We start from the raw sequence: 21,477 nt of genomic DNA, 5'->3' as shown, positions 1-21,477 counted from the left end.
CTCAAGAGGATGTCATTCCTTGCAACCAAAATGTATTTAATATATCAAAATAACCATCTTTAGCCTGACCAGGCAGTGGTGCAGTGGATAGAGTGTCGGACTGGGATGTGGAGGACCCAGGTTCGAGACCCCGAGGTTGCCAGCTTGAGCGTGGACTCATCTGGTTTGAGCAAATGCTCACCAGCTTGGACCCAAGGTCGCTGGCTCGAGCAAGGGGTTACTCGGTCTGCTGAAGGCCCGCGGTCAAGGCACATATGAGAAAGCAATCAATGAACAACCAAGGTGTCGCAACAAAAAACTGATGATTGATGCTTCTCATCTCTCTCTGTCCCTGTCTGTCTGTCCCTGTCTATCCCTCTCTCTGTCTCTGTAAAACAACAAGAACAAAAAACTCACCTTTATTCTGAACAGTTACAGTCAATTTACTGAAAGTGTGTTCTAAATTTGGCTGATTTTTCACAGCTGCATACTTTAAATATTTATAGCTACTTTCATTTATATGTCAGATTCATATCTATTTCTATAAATGAACAGTCTTAACCAGATCCAGAAAAGCATTTTTTAAAATCACTGCAGTTGCTTAGAATAATACTGTAATGTTTGGAAATTTCTGCCCTCCAGTGTCCAGTACAGGGAACTGCTCTGTTCTTTTGTCTTAGCCATGAATTTTATTGGAGAACTAACAAGTGAGTTCCAAGTGTTTGATAGTTATCAGGGACTATTACTAGGGTATCCACAGACGGGTATTATGCATATTGGCTCTCCCATTCTTAATGAAGTTCAAGAGAATTTTACACCAGGGTTTCTCAGCCTCATCACGTTTTGAGCCACACAGTTCTTTGTCACAAGGGCTATCCTGTGCATGTTAGGATGTTTAGCAGCATTCCTGACCTTTGCCCACCAGATGTGAGTAGCACCCCTTCCCAGGTTGTGACAACCAACAACATCTTCGGACGTTGTCAGATACTCTTGGGGTCAGGACGGAGACCGGGGAGTGGAGGGGGTGAGTGTGCTGGTGCAGTCATCCTGGTTGAGAACACTGCTCTACCCCGAAACTGCAGTTGTCTCACGCATCACGGACCGTATAGCACTGAACCCAGTAGCTGATGCACCAGGTTGGAGCCTAAAGCTCAGGCTGAGCCCCCTGAGCTCCTGCGCTGTGTACGGCAGGAGGAAAAGCTCCAGGTGCCAGATAGAAAGTTATCTGACTCCACAGTCAATTTTTTTTTTAAATTTAAATTTAAAAAGCACTTCTTATGGGGCATGATGGGAGTGGATGTGATCATTCATTCATTCATTCATCCATTCATCTTGTAGATACTCATTAAGCAGTGCCTCTGTGATAGGTGATGTAACAAGTGTTGCAGCTAATGCAAAGGCAGGCTGCAGTCCGGCCTATAAGAAACTAATTCTTCTAGAAGGTTTCAGTGGGGATATTTTCAGTTACAAGAGACAGCCCAATTCCAACTGATTTCAGCAATAATGGTACTTTATTGGTGAACACATTCACAAAGCCCACAGGTGGTGCAGGCTTTAGGGAATGCTGGAGCCAGTGGCTCACAGTTGTCATCAAGGACTGAGTGTCCTTTAGTGTCCCTGCTCTTCCAATCCTGTTGTCAGTTTCTGCTGACGTCCCTAGTGGTCACCAAATGTGTTAGCAGCTCCCAATATTCCATGCTTCCTCATTTCCCCAGGACCTGAGATTTCTGTTGATTGACTAGTTTAGGTCACCTGCCCACCCCCAACTCAATCATTGCCACCAAAGGAATGAAAGGTGCTAGTTGGCTTAGCCTGGACCACTTGCTCCAACCATGACACCAGCTTGTGTGGAAATCAGATGGACTCCGTTAAAAAAGACCAGGCATTGCTGGGACGGGGGAAGAACCACAAATGCTGGGCGGATGTGAAATGCTCACCCAGCCAAAGTGCTCTCATGGTCTCTGCCGCCTTTCACAGTCTCGGCCAGGTGATTCCAGCCAGTCCCAAGGCCCCAGCACCGTTTGTGTGGGTCTCTGTGAAGGTCTTACCAGTCTTCTGGGCTTTCTATCCACTGCTCCTCCCTCTGTAATCTCATTGTCTCTGCTCCTCACAGGGACCCCCTTCTCTCAAAACGCGGTTCAGAATCAGCTCCTCCGGGGCTATTTCCACCTCACCAGACAGCCTTCCCTCCTCCACATCCCCTAAGCCCTTAACTTTCCTGTGCCCCGTATTGCTCAGCCTTTGATTGACTGCTTTCCCAACTCGGCTATATGATGAGTTTAAACCTACATTTTACTTCTGAAGAGTTTTTGGTCTACTAAGTTCTTTAATGCCTAATAGAGGAATTGAGAGCTTTCGATGGGGATTCTTTGGTGTCCTCAAATTTCAAAAACATGGTGTGTGTGTGTGTGTAAGGGAGTGAAAGAGTGAGGGAAGCAGACTAGGGCTGTGGAGAGAGAGCAAAGGATTTAGAATCAGTCCTGAGTTTGAATTCTAGCTCTGTACCCTTTCAGATCTGAGGTTTGGCAATGGATCCCTACTTAACCCTCCTTTCTCTTCTTAAAAAGTATGTGTTGTATGTTATGCATTCATGCTTCCTGATGCTTCACGCTTGTATGCTACCATGTGTTATTAAGTTACATAAGGTATATAATAAATACTTGTATTGCCATAGCTGTGGTTCCCTCATTAATCAATCTCGTGTGACTTTGGCTAGGAGAGATCAAAGATGTCATTCCTAGACGGATAAGTCGGACCCTTCTAGCCTTAGAGAAGCTTCTCCCCTTCCAGCTGCATGTGACCCCCAGATTAGAGGCCGAGTGGGAGGAGGCATGGCTGTCCCTTCCACCCGCCCCTCTGCTCATTTACACCCTCAAGGCACTGCCTTGGCAGAACAGCTCATTGGCCCAAAGGGCTGAGATCAGCCCTGCATGCACTATGTAAAGAATGACCATAACCTTTTATTTTTCTACATGATGCATTTTAACTACTTCAATGCATTTGGGGCAGGTTTTAGTGTACGGAAGTGGGAAATGGTACAGGCAAGAAACACATCTAGTTTTTAAAACATTCTTATGGCAAAGATGCCCCTTTATAAGACTTCTATAAAGTTGTTTTCCTTGATGTGAAACGTGCTCCTCCTAAATGTGTGGTGTCAACACATTTATCCTTGTCAGGTTGTTTCACCTTCAGCCCCGCACTTCCCAGCTGAATGGCTTAACCTTTCTGAAACTCACCTGTTCATCTGTGAAAGGGGAGTAATTCTCTGCTATGAGGGCATCATGCCCTGATATATATCCAGTGCATTACTCTCTCAGCCTGTTCCCCTTTAGCCCTCATATTTGTCACACACGCCCAGACTGCTGGAAACCCGGCCTTCACTCAGGCCTCCTTGGCCGGATATATTCCCCAGAGGTCAGGACTAATAAACCCAGATATAGTTAAGGAGTTGTTTACTCCCTTTGCCCTAGTGCCCCACCCGGGCTTCAGGGACAAGCTGTTTCATACTGGATCCCACTGGCAGTTAATTACTACAACATGGCACTTTAGAAAGCTCTATATGAGCATTTGTTTTAAAAGTTTGTAAATCTCAACCATGTTCATTATCTTTGTTAGAGCGGACACATGTTTAGAAGAACACGAGGAGTTTCTGGAGTCTAAGAACTCGAAATTCTAGAATTGACAATTCTGAACATCTTTGGGAGAAAATGCACAACCCATGCATGACCAGACCAGTTTATACTGAGAAAATAATTTATTCAATTGTAAATCAGTTTTATTTTTTTTTTAATGTTTAAGAATAACCATGAGATTTTTTTAGTCCATTTTGGACCTGAATTTAAATGAATAAAAAACAAACAAAAAACAAAACAAAACAAGATTCCCTTAAAAGTAAACATTAGCCCTTTAATCTTTCAGGATAGGTCATTTCTTTGGTTCAGGACTTAAACCATTAACTTTTCCTACTCCAGAAGGTATTCCGGAAAACGAGTTATGGAAAAGTCCTAACTGATGTGTAACCTCCTTTTTATTTTACGAAGTCTGCTTCTTCAGGATTTTTGTTAGTTTTGTTTTGCTTTGCTGCGTTGTGGTATTTTTTGGCAAGAAGTGAAGAGTCAGAGCACAGAGTAACTGTAGAGAAAATGTAGGTTCCATCTGACTAGAGAAGCCCGTTGTGCTGAACATCAAGCCAATGCAATGATTTTCCAAATAAATCATTTAAAAATAGGAACAAATTACTTACACTGGAATAGAAGCAAAATATAAATATGTGTCACTTCCTAACTTCTTTTACATTGAATTGTTTAACCTTAAATAACATGTACAATTTCATAACTTCTCTTAGAGAAGGGAATTGAGTATTAAGCTGTTCAGTCATGAGGACTGGGTCTCCCATTGCCATCTCCTCTGCTTTTGATATAAATCTATTAACCATTTTATTAAATGTGCCTGGCTTTGCACCTCGTTGGCACAGACAGGGTAGGGGGAAACAAGGTTACTTGGTGGGAGGGCTTTTCCTCTACACCACTGCATATGCAGCCCTCCCAGTGGGGCATGACAGACTGAGGGGCCCCGGGCACGAGCATGTGGCAGCAGGACTTGATAAGGACTGATTGTCATGAAACCCAGGTCTGAAAAATTTAAAAATTTAACTCTTTGCAAGCCTCTTCCGTCCCCTGTGGGCCTTATTTGACACCATCCGCTTCTCCTGGCCAGCGAACTGAAGACACGAGTTGCAGAATCTGGCAGACAGAATAGGACTTGGGAGAAACAAGAGGCATCTTCCACTCAAGTCCCCTCTGCTCTGGTTGTCACGGGATTGAGGAGGCTGGAAACCATCCATTGTCTTCCTCCCATTCGGCGTCTGGATCCACATGCTGTATTTTAAGTGCCAACCCCACGTCCTGTGCTCCTCTGAGGTGGCACTGCCCAACTGTGATCAGCTTCCTCTCTTTCCAATCTTGCTCTTTCATGGCAAACTCATTCTGAGGCTTTGTCTCTGCTTCCTTCAGATTCCCTAAGACTCCAAACATTCCCCACCATGACATCCACTGGGAATCTCCACCGGTCTTCTACACAGAAGCCAGACAGCATCCTGAGAACTGGCCTGAAGCAATCTGCTACTGACACCATGTAGGGAGTGCCACGTAGACAGACTGTGTCCTCTCTACGAGTTCTCCTGCTGCAGAACCACCCGTGTTGCTTTAGACTCGGCACCCTTTCCTACGGTACATCACCTGGCACAAGGAGAATGTTTCTGGCTTTTTCTTTGCCTGTGAAAAAAATTTTTTTTAGTTCATCTGGTAGTATTTTCCCCAAACCCAGGATAAGAAATCATTGGGGATTTACATCCAATCACCAGAGTTCCATTCTCCCGTGTTTAAAAAGTCAAAGTTACAAGGAGGAATAATGTCTTGCTGGGTTGGTGTTTTGTTAGTATTTTTTTAAGTTAAAATTAAGTGTTACTTTTCTGAGGAAGTAGCCAGAATACTCTCAAATTCTGAAACCTTACTGGCACAATTTAGAGTCAGACATTATTTCTAACCAGATTATATTCTTTTGTCTGCCACGATATCCTGACAGTCTTAATATCTGAAGGCAGGCCTATATGATAATCCCAGCAATATTCTGGGGATAAGATTTTAGTGGGTTTGTTGAGGAGGAAATACTTGTTTAGGTGGCTTTCATCGTGCCACTCGGCTTCTATGTCATTTTGCTTGTCCAGGAGGATTCCCTTGAAGCACTCCTGGGTGATGTTTAGGACCTGAATAGGTGTCCCTCCAAAAATGGCCGCATGATAATAAAAATCCCCTTGGCCATATGGAATGTATGCTGCGGACTCCTTCCGCCTCTCGTAGGTAAACTCGTCAGGGTCTGCCTTGTACCACCAGGCCTGCAGCTGAGCCACGGACCGGCCCAGGGTCTCCACTCCAAAGGTGTCTTGGAAGACCTGGTCCACATCCATGCAGAAGAGAAAGTCAACCTCATGCTGGATGTGACTCACAATGTGCTCCGCAATGGTCCTCATGCGCATCATACTGATGTCTTGCCACCTTTTCTCAGGCTTGACCTTAGACACTTTGAGGGAACGCAAAGGACCCAGCTTGACTACAGGCAACCTGGAGACATCATCCACCATGATGTAAAATATGACTCTGTGGCCAACCATGAAGTGCTTATTAGCAGATGTTAAGAACTCCTCCAAATAATGTTCAATGTATCTGAAACAAAGAATAAAAGGATAAATGTAACCTCTGGGACTCCGCAGGAGCCCATGCACTATTCTAATCATTTTGTTTATATTTGGAAGTTTGGGAGACAAATGTTTTTCCTTATCCCAGGTGTCGGTTTTCACCGGTACTGTAACATTCCTGACTGCTCTCCACTGTTCAATCTCTCTGCCTGGGGAGGTGGAGTGACTTATCCCACTGCCAATTTTGGAAAAGCAACTAGGCATGCAGAGCCCTGCCCCTCTTCTCCTCTCTCTTGGAAGCTGATCAGATGGAGAGAGTATGTGTGCTCTGGGCCTTACAGTACGTTTAGTGGTACAGGCCCTGCTCTCATGTCCAGGGACCTGAAGTTTCTAGTGCTATAGTTGACTGGGTGCCTAAGTCTTTCTAATTCTGCAGTTCAATGTTAGGAGAGCTCGTGCCTGCAGATATAAACCACACTCTCCAATACCAGCTTCAACTGTGCTGAGGTTGATATTAACTATCATCTGCCTTACTTAGCTCTGTGTCTTGGTTCAGACTTTGGGCAGGCAAAGGGGTGCGAGTGATTTTTTTCTCCCCAGCTTTATTGGTATATAATCAACATATAACATTGTGTAAGTTTAAGGTGTACAAAGTATTGATTTGATACACACATATATTGCAAAATGATTATCACCTTAGTGTTAGCCAACACCTTCATCATGTCACATACCGTAATTACCATTTCTTTTTGTTTGTGGTGAGACCATTTGATATACCTTCTTAGCAACTTACAAGTATATATAATAACAGTATTGTTAACTGTAAACACCATGCTGTACATTAGATCCCCAGAACTTACTTATAACTGGAAGTTTATACGCTTTGACTAATATCAGGGGGTGCTAGTTCTTGAGCCTCCCTCTAAACCCCCAACCTATACCCCAAATGTTGCTACTACCCTACCAAATGCAACCGCGATGTGACCCTTGGGTTCTTTGGGGACACACTAAGTAACCATCGCCACTCTGGGACCCAGAAAATGAGTTAAGGGACATGGATATCCATGCACATTCTTCCACATTACTTATTCACCCTAGGAGCCTCCCACAGGTAGCCCCAAACCCCAGTCTATTCTCCAGACACCACCATTATAGGAGGCATCCACACACCAAGCAAACAGTCTCTGATTAGGCTTATTTTAACTTCCTTTTTCTTTTTTAAAAAGTCTTTATTTTTTATAACATTTTCAGGTTCACTAAAAAATTAAGCCAAAAGCACAGAGTTCCCAAATAGTCCCCTGCCCACCCCCACATCCTTCTCCACTTAAAACGTTCAGTTCCAGGATGATCGATGTGTTGCAATCAATATACCTGCAATGACACATCATTATCACCCCAAGTCCATAGTTTACATTAAGGGTCACTCTTGGTGTAGTACACTCCATGGGTCTGGATCAATGTGTAATGACGTGTGTCTTTCATTATGCACGGTCTTATACAGAAGACCTCAAATCCTGTGTTCTACTTTTTCATCCCTTCCCCACACCAACTCTTGGCAACTACTGATCTTTTTACCATCACCATAGTTCTGCATTTTCCAAAATGTCATACAGTGTGTAGCCTTTTCAGATTGATTTCTTTCACTTAGTATATGCATGTAAGGTTCTTCTGTGTCTTTTCATGACTTGATAACTCATTTCATCGTAGAATACTGATTGTACTGATAAATTCCCCTATCTGGAGGTACCGCAGTTTACTTAGCCATTCACCTACTGACGGCCATCTTGGCTGCTTCCAACTTTTGGCAATTACGAATACAGCTGTTATAAACGTTTTGTGTGCAAGTTTTTATGTGGACGTAAGTCTTCAAGTCCTTTGGGTAAATACCGAGGAACTCAATTGCTGGATTTCACGGTAAAAGTATGTTTAGTTTTGTAAGAAACTGTCAAACTGTCTTCCAAAGTTCCTGTTACTTCCCAGCATTTGGTGTTGTCAGTGTTTTGATTTTGGCCATTCTAATAGGTGTGTAGTGGTATTTTAACTGTTTCTCTATTCATTACAAAAATGTCATGATGATATCCTCTGTAACCCAAGCTACACACTCACTTGTGAAGCCATGGGTACCAGAAAAAGAGGAAGGAGTAGAAAGATGGCTTAACTCAACTCACACAAACCCTAGTCTCAGGCTCAGTGCACGCAAACTGAATTTAATGGTCTGATCACAGTACCGGCCAATCATGCTATCTTGTGAATAATAATAACTGGCACTTTTCACTTTGGTGGCCACTTGGATCTCCTTTCTTTACTACCAAATTGAAGTGTGTTTTGAATGGTAGCCTTTGGAAACCTAAATGTTTATAGTACTGAGTCTTTAAATGGAGAGCATTTAACCTGCAATATAAAGAACTTCAACGTGGCTCTGTGGTTGATGGCTAGGAAATTCTTTGGTGCTCTACACATTTAAGAAAAATCTAGGCCCTGGCCAGGTGGCTTAGCATTAGAGCGTCAGCCTTGTGTGTGGAAGTCCCAGATTCAATTCCCAGTCAGGGCACACAGGAGAAGCGACCATGTGCTTCTCCATCCCTCTCCTCCCTCTCTTCCTTTCTCCCTCTCCCTCAGCCATGGTTTAATGGTTCAAGCAGGTTGGCCCTGGTTGCTGTGGACGGCTCCATGGCCTCGCCCCAGGTGCTAACATAGCTTTGTTGCTGAGCAATGGAACAACGCCACAGATGGGCACAGCATCACCCCACAGAGGGCTTGCCAGGTGGATCCCAGTCAGGGCACATGTGGGAATCAGTCACTCTGCCTCCCCATTTCCCACTTAATAAAAAAAGAAAAATCTATAGTGCCTGACCAGTGGTGGTGCAGTGGATAGAACTTTAACCTGGGATGCTGAGGTCCCAGGTTCAAAAGCCCAGTTACCAGCCTGAGCACTGGCTCATCCAGCTTGAGCGTGGGGTCGCCAGCTTGAGCTTGAGATCACTAATATGATCCCATGGTTGCTGGCTTGAGGCTAAAGTCACTGGCTTGAACAAGGGATCACAGGCTCAGCTGGAGCCCCCAGTCAAGGCATGAATGAGAAGCAATCGATGAACAACTAAAGTGCCACAACTCATCTTTCTTCCTTCCTCCTCTCTTCCTCTCTCAAAAAAAAAAAAAAAAAAAAAGAGGAATGAGAGGAAAGAAAGAAAAGAGAAAAGAGAAAAGAAAAGAAAAAGAAAGGAAAATGTCTATGATGCCCTGAAGCTGGGAGACAATCCTGGGGCAGGAAGTGAGCCATTGTGTGGTTTAACATTGTTTAAAGATTAAAGCACTGAGGTGGCATTGTTATTTGAAAATAAACCAAATGTTAATGTTACACCTCCTAAAAGTCCAAACCCACTCTTGTGAGGATTTATTGCTGACGAATACAATCTTCTACTGCCTTGGAGTGGAAAGCACAGGGCTGTTAGCAGGATATGCCATCTACCCTTTAGTTCTGCAGTTGCAACTGTGGACAAAATAATGTAAACAAAGTGCTCTGATCATAAATTCCTAACTGGATAGGTCATAGTGGGTAGTCACGTCGAGGCAGATAACTTCTTTAGTAAAAGGTTTATTTTTGACTTAAGCAAGCCCTGTTCATTGTTTCTGTGCACCATTGAAATAACAGTACCACCCTCAAGAGTACACAATCTTGTTAACGATCCTGTACCTTGCTTTCTCCCACCCTAATGTAATCTTTCTTACGTTCCCTCCTTGATTTCAGACGCACAAAAGAAACTGCAAAACTGTCATTCCCCAGAGAATTTGAGGCCTTGCTTCCCGACAATTGTTTTCAGTTTGGGTCAAATAAAATCCTATAAAAAAAAATCCTTTATAGGTTTGGATGTTTCTTTTGTTGACATAACTGTTGGTTGAAGTCACTGTGGGGCAGTGGGCAACGTTCTGTTGTTTTTAGAAACACCAGGATCTAATCAGGCTACACCATGGTTGGCTTGTCCCCTCTCATGCCAAAGGATTAGGTGAGCTGAGTGAGCATTGGCTCCTGACCCATAACAATACAGATTCTTCTAGTAAAAATGTCGCAATGCCAGAGTCACCTTCTGTATTGGAGATGCTAGCTTGGCCCCTGGGATCGGCACAATCAGTGACATTAGGACTTGACGTTGTGGCGCCAGCATTGGCTTCTGAGCTCTGGGTTGGAGAAAGACTTGGAAGAGCAATCAGATCCCACACAGCGCTCTCCTTTAGGCCCTGCGGTGGGCAGAGCTCCAGCTCAGATCAACTCTTCGTACGAGGCAAAGGGGTCCACTTTCCATGTGGTTTCAGAAAAGGTGCGAATGAAAAAGGCCAGGGTGTAGGGATGGCAGGGGAGGAATAGGAAAATTGAGCATTTGCTTTTGTTTTGAAAAAAATAATTCTCCAAAAGAGCAAAGGAAGTTATATTTTAAAACTGATATTACAAACTACCAGTTTCAAGTAAGGATGATTCCAGGCCCTGGCTGAGTGGCTCAGTGGATACAGCATCATTCTGGAGCAACAAAGTCATGGGTTTGATCCCTGGTCAGGGCACATACAAGAGACAACAAATGAGTACACGGCTAAATGGAACAACTAAGTGGAACAAGGAGTTGATGCTTCTTTGCCTTTCTCCCTTCCTCTCTCTCTCTCTCTCTCTCTTTCTCTCTCTCAAACCAATGGAAAAAATAAAAAGAGTGATTATAGCTTGAGGGGAAGCATTCTAAACAAAATAGAAGCTGAAAGAGGAACCAGTCCAACCTCTGGAAGAGGAAGTTCTGGCCAGCCAGCTCTCCAGGGGCCTAAGTCCTCGGGAGGGCTAGGGCAGGAGCCCCAGGGACCCATGGAGGAGTGGGCAGCCATGTTGGAAAATCACCACCCCTAGGTCACTCTGGACTGAGAGCTTGCTGTAAGTCCTTCTGACCTTGGTCCTGTGTGTTGAGAGCCCAGGAGAAAGAATGAAGCCCATCTAGGCTAACTGCCAGCACTTTTGGAATTTCCAGAGAATGCCGTGGAGGTCAGGGTGGAGGTGGCTGTGTTGTGGGTGAGCTGTAGACTTTGGGCTCAGTGGGTATAACGAACATTTTACCTGTAACCGGAGACCCTCACCTTGCGGTGGAAAGGAGTCGCCTATTGTTTTGTCCTCATCTTTTGGGGGCTCAGCAGAAATGAGCCTGAAACGGTCTCATTATAACATTCTCCTATCTGATAATTGAGGCAAGTTATGAACAGCCTCTGTAAGCCCAGGGGACCCTTGCAAACATTTTGACAGTTAAAACAAGAAGTCAAGGTCAGTTATCATAGCAACACCTACCTTCCGACAGCGAACACTGTCAAGCCCACGGTAATTTTCTGTTTGCCATAGTAATTTTCTAGGACGGCTCTGTTGAAAGTGCCTTCCCACACAACCGGTGCCTTCCATCCAGTCATGGTCACAACCTCTGGCCGTTTGCTGGAGACAGAACACAGAGCCTTGTGAATGGGGACAGCTTTGCTAAGATGGGGCAGAGACTGTGGAAAACCTGGGGTCAAGCTTGCGGTCACTGTCCCTGAATCCTGACTGTAGCTTAATGCCAAACAGTTGGCTGGGTCATAAGACATTTCAGGGGCAGCATCTTCTGGGTATGGAACAGGGGCCAGGAGCCTCTGTGGGCTGCCCTGGGGGCCTGTTTGGGGGTCTTACCTGTATATCTCACACCCTCTCTTTCCCTTTCCTGTCTCCCTGGCCCTCTCCTAAGCTGCCAGTGGCATCTCCAGGTGTGGTTTATCTTTGTGGGTACCATCTGAACCTAAGAAGGTCCTGAGCCTTGACACGGGGATGAGAGTGACAGTGAGTTGAACGAGAGAAAACTGTTTCTATTGCCTTTTACCAGAAAAAGATTTCTGAGTAGGAACCTCATTAGAGGCCAAAAGGGCCCCAGACTAGGGGTTTCTGGTGGTATCATTTATTTTACAAACAAGGAGGCAGAGTCCCCCAGAAAAGAAGGGACTCAGCAGAGGCCCCAGAGCCGGGGCTGAGCTCCCCAGCACAGCCGCGGTCCTCAGGCTGCGGGGCCCCTTTACTAGGGGCACCGAGCGGAGCGGGGAAGCACGTTCTCTGCACTCAGCACACTTGAAAGGAACTTGGCAAAGCCAACACAAACACAGGAAGCCACGTAAGAGTTACAACAAACCGTAAAGGCTAATCGCACAAGGGCTGAGGAGCGGTTGGGGCCCAGCGAGGGTGGAGCTCAGCCCAGAGGGGGTTGTGGAAGCTCAGCTCTGGCCACCTTTGCTCAGGAAGTGGCTGCGTTTCCCCAGCTGGGAAGCAGAGACCGAAACCCAGTCATTTACATTTAAACCCCAGCACGCGGGGGCCTGGTCTCTGCTCGGCAATCGCTTGTACTTCATCCACTGTGGGGAGAAGGCGAGTGCTGGGGGCAAAGTGCTGCGGGTTCCCACAGTCAGGCCCTGCTGGCTGTGTGCTGCGGCCCCGGGGAGGCTTTCAGAGAGATGTCAGCACGTAGAACACACAGACCAGGCCAGTGGGGCCATCCCCTCCCATCACACTGGGGTGAAGGGCAGGTGTTCACAACACTCCCCACCCCACTAGCAAAGCCGGCTTTTTCCTCAGAGAGGCTGGGCCAACCCCACCTCACCCAGCCCTTGCCCCAGTGAGGAAACGCCTCAGCAGACTGGGCCTCATGCCTCCTGTCTCTCTGTCACCTGGCTCCGCACTCTAATTCTTGAGCTGCCTCTGCCCCCCCACCCCCACCCCAGCCCTGTGCCCTGCATCTGGCCTGCTTTCTTCTTCCGCCTGCACAGCTGGAATCGCCTCCAGGGGCCCTGGGGTGGGATGCACTCTCAGAGGCTGCTCTCCTGACCCCCTTCCTGTCTGGACTCTCTCTGCTCTCACACCCGATGTGCTCCAAGTGGATCTCACACATGGACGACAGCTCTTTCAATCATGAAAGAAGCTACATGTTTTGGATTCTGTACCCACCTGTGCTAGGCACCTTCCCACACATTTCTCTTTTGTTCCTTGCAACAGGCTTGCAACATTATTATGTCCAGTGTACAGATAAGAAAATGACGGCTCAGCCCTGGCCGGTTGGCTCAGTGGTAGAGCGTCGGCCTGGCGTGCAGGAGTCCCGGGTTCGATTCCCGGCCAGGGCACATAGGAGAAGCGCCTATCTGCTTCTCCACCCCTCCCCCTCTCTTTCCTCTCTGTCTCTCTCTTCCCCTCCTGCAGCCGAGGCTCCATTGGAGCAAAAGATGGCCCGGGCACTGGGGATGGCTCCTTGGCCTCTGCCCCAGGCGCTAGAGTGACTCTGGTTGCGACAGAGCGGCGCCCCAGATGGGCAGAGCATCGCCCCCTGGTGGGTGTGCCGGGTGGATCCTGGTCAGGCGCATGCGGGAGTCTGTCTGACTGCCTCCCTGTTTCCAGCTTCGGAAAAATACAAATAAAAGAAAATGACGGCTCAGAACAGCTTGCTAACTTGTCCAAGGCCACACCGCTGGCAGCTGATGATGGTGACTGACACACACTGACCACTTCCTACAGGACCAGCACTGTGCTAGGGGCTTCACTCTTCAGAGGCAGGTGCTGTTTTGCTTCTCATCTTATCAATAGGGAAACTGTAGCACAGAGAGCTTGAATAACTTGCCTGAGGTCACAAAGCTAATAAGGGGCAAAGCTGGGATCTGAACCCCGAGAGGCTAATTCTGGAGTCTTGCTTGGAGCCTCCACACTGTATCCCTTCTGTGGACATTCACTTGCTATGCTGACAAAGCTGGGGTTAAAACTTGGGTTTGTCATTATTTCCACTCAACTTAGCTTCTTTAGGAGTTTTATCACAGCCAAATGAGAAATGAGCTTTTTCCCTGTTTTTGGAAGCTTATGTGATGTCTTTAGTCAAATAAAACCCCCAGCTTTGTTGAATGACAGGATTTCAAACACACACACACACACACACAGAGCTTATGGCTCCATAACCAATATTTTTGAACTTAGACTCTGCCATGTACTGTCACCTCATTCATTGCAGTCTAGTGTTAGCCTGTCAAGGATCTTTTCACGGTCCTGACCCAGCTTGTCATGCAGCTGTGTCTGAGCTGGACATCCGGTAAGCAGGGAATATTATTTCTTTTTTAAAAAGAGGAAGAGGAGGAGGAAGAGGAGGAGGAGGAAGGAAAGGAAGGGAGCAGGTATACTAAATACTTAGGGTATCCTGACTGTCATTGTCTTATTTAATCCTCATAACCGCTTTACAAAGTGGATGCTGTCATCACCCCCATTTTACAAATAAAGTGGGGTAAGATAGGAGAAAGGAACTGTGTCTTCAGACACCTAACTTATAGGAAAGGCCAGACCAGGGCACTCAGTCTCTCAATGTACATTTCGGAAGTCCCAGCTCCTCACCAGGCCCAGTGCTGAGCGTGGAGATCAGAGAAATGATCCCCTCCTACCCCCTGAGAACCTCACAGTCCCGACAGGTGATCAGCCTGCTACACACTCCTCAACTGCGTGACCACTCAGTCCACGACTCCTAGAAAGACTGAGCCAGAAAACCAGCATTCAGTTGGGTTACTTGGCTAGGAAAATTCTTTCGAGCAGGGAAAAAAAAAAAGTAACAGTATTAAAAATTAATGTTTAATTAAAAATTAAAATGTTCTATTTCCCAGCTGTTAATTATTAAATTCCACTGGCAGTTCTAACATGCCAGCGCCCCTTACCAAGAAGCCAGATGACAGCCCGAGAATGCAGACAGCGGCGGGCGGGGGTGGGGGGACAGAGGCTGAGATCAGCTTCCTGGATGAACCTCTGTATCAAGGCATCTTAGTCATCAAAACCCACAACCCCCCCCCCCCAAAAGAAAAAAGAAAAAGGAGTAACAGAGGGCAGGTCACAAGTGTGCGAGGGCTTGCCTTTGCCACTCTCAACTGCCAAAGACGTTCCCGCTCACCCAGACGGGGCTCTGAAGGGGGGGCGCTACTGGGAGAGCTCGGAGCTGCCCCAAGCCTTCCTTCCCAGCAGGGGCTATCCCAGCACATCTGTTTGTGCGGTTCACCAGCTTGGCCGAAGGCTTCCCACAGAACAAAAGGGCCTCCAGAATCAAAACCCACACCTGCTGGGGATAGTGATAACTTTTCTATTGTCTGTATTTATTCATGGGAACATTGTGGTATCTATCCAAGGGCCGGATGGAGGTAGTGTTAAAATTCCATGAGTTGTGCAGGTCAACAAAGATACGGAATGTATACAACACAAATTTACCGAGCTCCTTCTAAGCAGCTGCAGCTGCCGGAGTGACCCAGCAAAGAGCCTGTGGCCACGGGCTCAAGGGTGATGGCAGCAGAGTGCAGAGAAGAGGACGATGTGGGGAGCATTCTGGAGGGAGGGTTAGCAGATGTGACTGCATTACACTGTGGGGCGGACGGAGGAGAAGGCTGGATGGGACGGGTGTCCCAGACCCTGGCTTGAGACAGAAAATGAGAAGAACCAAGGTGGGGTGGGATCAGGTGAGACATACAGAGACATCAAGCAGGCAGTTAGACATGAGGCAGGGCTCAGAGGAAACCTCGGGGTTCAAGATAGAAACGTGGGAATCATTCCCACACAGATGGTATCAAATGCGCTGGAAACGGACGAGAGCACATTGGAAGCTGGGGTAAAAAGAAAAGAGTTGAGGATACTGGATTTGACCTCCAGAAATTCTAATTTGTGATGGCTGGGAAGAGGGAGAAGCCCCTGTCAAGGAGGCTGAGAAGGGAGAATGGAGAAGTGAGGAAAATTACAAGGATGTGGTGTCCTAGAAGCTGGGAGATCTTGATGGGGAAATGTGTGCACAATATATTGTGATATATTTTAGGTAGTTTACAGAAAAGGATACATTTGTACAAATATATTTACTTGTTCATTCAGTTGTTTAATCATTCATTTATGCGAGAAATATACCCTGGTGCCCTGAGAAGGCTTAAATTTGGTGTTGCTTCACATCAATATTCTTTAAATATCTGCTGGCCATTCCTTTAGAGAGAAGCCCAGCCACGCATGGGGGAGTGGAGAGAGTGACAGTTGGTGGCTGTCATCCGTCTTTTCCTCTGCCCCCAGTAATTCAGCCCTGACTTTGTTGCCCAAGTCCTGCTTAGCAAAGCACAAGTGTCACAGTAAAAGTGTGCCACCCTCCTTAGAAGGGAGCCTGGTGACCTGCTCCTTGGGAGGTCTTAACCCCCCTCTCCCCATATACACATGTAAAGAAAGGGCTTATCCAATAACAATGTATCCATATTCTTCCATTTCCAGTAACGTTTTAACATCTCATAGATGGCTGGCTACTCTGTTGTTAGCTCATCAAAGAACACAAGGGAGCCCCAAATTCCTATCCTTCCATACTGGCATGGATCCGCTTTCCCAAAACAATAAAAGAATTTGCCAGAACATATTCAGTCTTTCCAGAGCCCAAGTTCCCTCACACTGGAATTCTGCGATTTTCTCCCCCCTACCACCTATACAGCAGCTCCTTAGACTTTTCTTCCCCCACCAGTCCTCTAAACGCTGAGGCCAGGTAGGATTCAGGTCTAGTCCTCTGCCTGGGTGGCCTTTCAGGCTTATAGATCTCAGCGCCTCCTATATTCTGATCCTCTATCTCTACCATATATCTTTGCCAAGCTTAGATATTGCTAATATACAGGACACACTGTATATGTGTCCCCTAAAATTTATATTAAAACTAATCCCCATTGTGGGGTATTAGAAGTGGGCCTTCTGGGGTGATTAGGTCATGAGGGTAGAGCCCTAATGAATGGGATTAGTGCTCTTATAAAAAGGACCCCTGAGAGCTCCCTCACCCACCATGTGAGGACACAGTGAGAAGATGGCTATGCACAAACTAGGAAGTGGGTCCTCACCAGACACCAAATCCGCTTATTCTTGGACTTGCCAAGCTCCAGAACTGTGAAAAACAAATTTCTTGTTTATAAGCCACCCAGTCTATGGTATTTTGTAATAGAAGCCCAAGCAGACTAAGTCAGGCACCATCCGAATCTCCATCCAGATGTCCACCAACTACCTGAATCTAACTGAGTTCATCACCTCCCTCCACTCCTAGCCCTGCACCTCCTCCTCCAGGCCCTTTTCTGGCCAGCACCTCCCCACCCGCACAGCAGCCTCTCAGGCCCGGGTGTCCTGGGCAGCTCCACCCCCACTCCCCAGACCACACCCCCTTACCCCCCAGACCACATCCTTCTAAGTCAGGTTCATCATATTTCCTTACCACCCTTGGCAAACAGCAATGTCACATCTAGTGCCACTATAAGACTGTGAGCTTCTTGAATATGCCCATATTGATTGAATTTTTCTGTCTCCTGTGCCTAACACAATATCTAGTACAGAATTATTTTTACCATGACTCATGGTGAAAAATACATTTTATAGCACACCCAAACACACACATATACATACATACATAAACAAAAATTCCACTAAACACCACTTATCCTGTGATATCCTCAGATTTTCTACTTAATTTCAGTTGTTTGTTTTTTTAAAAAGCTGGTGTTGACCCATTAAGCTAATATCTGAACGTATTACTGGATAGTGACCAGTAGTTTGAAAAACACCAGCTAGCCTCTCACAGGTGTTTGATAAACATCTGTTGTATGTGTGCCGAATGGATGCACGTATGGCCCCATGAGATTTTGTATCATTGTCGCCATTTTACAGATGAGTTAACTGAACCTCAGAGAGAATTTCCTTGCTCTGGCTCTGGCTCCTGTGGCTTTCCACAACACGCCGTGGCCTGTAAGACCCCTTCCGGGCGAGTATTTTGAGATTCATCTGCTGCCGTTGGCCAGCTGCTGTCAGAACCATTGTGTTCCTGCTCCAGTATTTGAGTCACAACGTCCAGACTCTCGGTTTCTCCCCTGATCTGTTGTTAAAGGTCTGATAGAGGCTAAGGCTGTGTCCCCACTCAGGGATGTTCTCAGTGGCACTGCGGTCCGCATAGCCCCCACCACCTCCCGCGGAACCGCGGATTCACTGCACGCGGCCGGCGCTCTTTCTTACTGCGGATTAAACCAGTCCGACAGCCGGAGCCCCTCCTCGTTGTCCCCCGTTCTTTGATTGTTTTCTCTCTCTATGTCTTCTTCTTCCTCGGAATTGTGGGTCCTGCGTAGAAAGAGAAAGCAGGTGCGTGAGGCAAGGGGGGCGATCTATGGCGTGAGGACCTCAGTGAAAAATTGGTGTATGGAGCCAGGGTGTGTGGTGCCTGCAGCCAGTGACTGGCTGGAGAAGGTTCGCGATCCTGAACGGTCATTCACAAAGACAGACTTCGGATGAAAAGGCCGCAGTCCCTACCTCTGTCATTATCTTTTTCAAGTCAGCATAGTTAGCAGTTTAACGACCCAACAATCCTCAGGTTATTTTGGGCTGCCGGGGAAATGATAAAACAGTCCTCATAAGAACATTTTTCTCTTATAATAATCTCTCCTGCAATCTGAACTGCAGCCCAACAAGCTCGACTCACCCCCAACTTCAGTGGAAAAAACAAAACAAACAAAAATAATTTTTATGATCTAGTCCCAACCACAAAATAGATTTCTTGTATGATTTCAATAAGCCAGAAAAATGAGTGACTGAGAAGGTCACAGCCAAGACGCCATTTGATCTGGACTCTAAGTCAGGGGTCCCCAAACTTTTTACACAGGGGGCCAGTTCACTGTCCCTCAGACCGTTGGAGGGCCCAACTATAAAAAAACTATGAACAAATCCTTATGCACACTGCACATATCTTATTTTAAAGTAAAAAAATAAAACGGGAACAAATATATTTAAAATAAAGAACAAGTAAATTTAAATCAACAAACTGACCAGTATTTCAATGGGAACTATGCTCCTCTCACTGACCACGAATGAAAGAGGTGCCCCTTCCGGAAGTGCGGCGGGGGCCGGATAAATGGCCTCAGGGGGCCGCATGTGGCCCGCGGGCCGTAGTTTGGGGACCCCTGCTCTAAGTGTTCAGTGAGTGGAAACCCATAGCCCTTCGGCTCACCGGCTTACCCATTGTTAAACCAGCTTGGAAACCACCAGCCCTTCTGGCTGCCGCTGTCATCAACTCCTGGGTTTCTAAGAAATGAAAAAGATGAAAAACATTTTTAGAAAATGAGGCAGTCCCAAACTGGGGGTTTTCCAAACTATTTTTATGACAGAAAATCATTAAAATTTTTTTTAACTGCCAGTGGGTAAAACAGAAGAAGTGAAGCAGTTCTGTCTGAATGAGCGAGGATGGACCCACCAGTGCCCGGACCTCTCCTCTCCCGGGCCGCCCTGGCACTCCGCTCATTCTCCAGGGAGCCCCGGAGGGCAGACAGCAGGGGGGGAAAACAATGACGGGAGGGGGGCATTAATACAGACCCCAGTCCTGGATTTGCCCCTTACTAGCTGTGTGACTATGACAGGACATTGTCCCTCTCTGAATCTTGAGTTTTCTCCTCTGAAAAATCAAGTAAGCTCTGGCCCGGTAGCTCAGTTGGTTAGAGCATCATCCCGATACGCCAAGGTGGCAGGTTTGATCCCTGGCCAGGGCACTTATAAGAATCAACCAATGAATGCATAAATAAATGAAACAACAAATCGATGTTTCTATCTCCTCCCTTCTCTCTCTCTCTCAAACTTAAAAAACAACTTTTTAAAAGTCAGATAATAATACTGATTCAGGGTGGGGCAAAAGTAAGTTTACAGTTATGAGTCTGCAAAACAGAGTTTATTATATTCTTATTTATTGATTATTGTATTATTTTCCATAAGAACAACTATAAACCTACTTTTGCCCCACCCTGTATAATAGTAATAAAACATACCATGAAGGTAGCTTTGAAGACTAAATGAAATAGCGTAAGTTTAAAGAGCTTTATAAATTGAAAACAGTTGTGATCTTAATAAAGAAACCAGTGCACCTTTCCAAGAATGATCTCTTTTGCTTTTAACTAGGAGAATTCAGGTTGCCATCAAGTTAGCAGTCACAGCCTGGCTCTGACCGAGCAGCTCAGACGCCTGTAATCAGAAGCCACCTTCCCCACCCACACGCGGAAGTTTCCACACTCATGGTGAGAATGTCCCCAAGGTAGGGGCCTTCTGGAGGAGGCTTGGAAGTAGGGGAAACCAGGAGACATGAGGCCTTTGGGTTGGGCACACTGAGTGGTAAGGCATGAACAAGCGTGATAATAAGAAATCTGTTTGAAAGCTCGTCTACTTTCAGGAGGCGTTGAAGATGGTTTACAATTAAGAAAATAAGGTTATAATAAGCGGGGAAACAATACAAGAGTAAAATAACAAAAGGGAACAGAAAGAGAAACATTTCTTAGTCATTCAGGTAGGTAGTTTCACATGACCTTGGTCAATCCCAGTGACTTGTGAGAATAAAGGTTTTACCTTTATTTTCATTGGTAGCTGAAATATTGGCTGAGTGGCTTTGGGAAAACTACCAAGATCCCATGGCAGTTTGTGAGCATAAAAGCCCCATTAAGCACAACACTTTGCTCTGAGCTTCCTGGCAACCAAACCAAAGACAGAAAAATGAAGGCTTACCTAGTTCCTACCACCAATACTGCGACTACTACTGCTAATAATAATGATAATCAGAGTCCCAAACGTTTTCATACATTTTTTTAAATTTTTTATTCATTTTAGAAAGGAGAGAGAGAGGGAGAGAGAGAGGAGAGAGAGAAAGAAGGGGGGAGGAGCAGGAAGCATCAACTCCCATATGTGCTTTGACCAGGCAAGCCCAGGGTTTCGAACCGACAACCTCAGCATTTCCAGGTCGACACTTTATCCACTGCGCCACCACAGGTCAGGCCAATCCCAAACGTTTTCATGATACCTTTGCCTCAAAGAAATTTCTTGCAAGAATCTTTATATTGGGGTACAGAACACACAATGCAATATACAATGATGTATTATAGAATTGTACAATCGAAATTTATATAATTTTATTAACTAGTATCCCCCAAATAAATTCAATAAAAAAATTTTTCTAAAGAGTCTTTATACAACATATACTGGGTAGTATAAGGCAGTGGTCCCAACTCCTGGGCCATGGACCGGTACCCGTCCACAGAGAAAGAATAACTTACATTATTTTCGTTTTATTTATATTTAAGTCTGAACGATGTTTTATTTTTTAAAAATGACCAGATTCCCTCTGTTACCTCCATCTAAGACTCACTCTTGACACTTGTCTCGGTCAACATGATACATTTATCCATCTCACCCTAAAGGCCGGTCCGTGAAAATAAATATTTTCTGACATTAAACCGGTCCGTGGCCC

General features: G+C 45.9%; 1 protein-coding gene across 9 annotated transcripts in view; it reads right to left on the bottom strand.

Moving 5' to 3' along the window:
• Positions 1-3,864: 3,864 nt before the first annotated feature.
• Positions 3,865-21,477, bottom strand: part of GGTA1 (glycoprotein alpha-galactosyltransferase 1 (inactive)) — a 381,241-nt gene continuing 363,628 nt past the window's right edge. For all 9 annotated transcript variants that reach the window (XM_066367269.1, XM_066367260.1, XM_066367266.1 and 6 more), the window contains 4 exons: positions 19,212-19,277; positions 18,219-18,320; positions 11,487-11,624; positions 3,865-6,200 (listed from right to left, as the gene is read on the bottom strand). In XM_066367269.1, coding sequence (XP_066223366.1) covers positions 5,507-6,200; positions 11,487-11,624; positions 18,219-18,320; positions 19,212-19,277 — 1,000 coding nt within the window. In that variant the 3' untranslated portion in view covers positions 3,865-5,506. The remainder of the gene's footprint in view (positions 6,201-11,486; positions 11,625-18,218; positions 18,321-19,211; positions 19,278-21,477) is intronic.

Source organism: Saccopteryx leptura, chromosome 2 (genome assembly GCF_036850995.1).
Source record: "Saccopteryx leptura isolate mSacLep1 chromosome 2, mSacLep1_pri_phased_curated, whole genome shotgun sequence".
In the NCBI taxonomy this organism is placed as follows: Eukaryota; Metazoa; Chordata; class Mammalia; order Chiroptera; family Emballonuridae; genus Saccopteryx; species Saccopteryx leptura.
The sequence above is the reverse complement of the archived record's forward strand: the minus strand, read 5'-3'. Positions and strand labels throughout refer to the sequence as shown.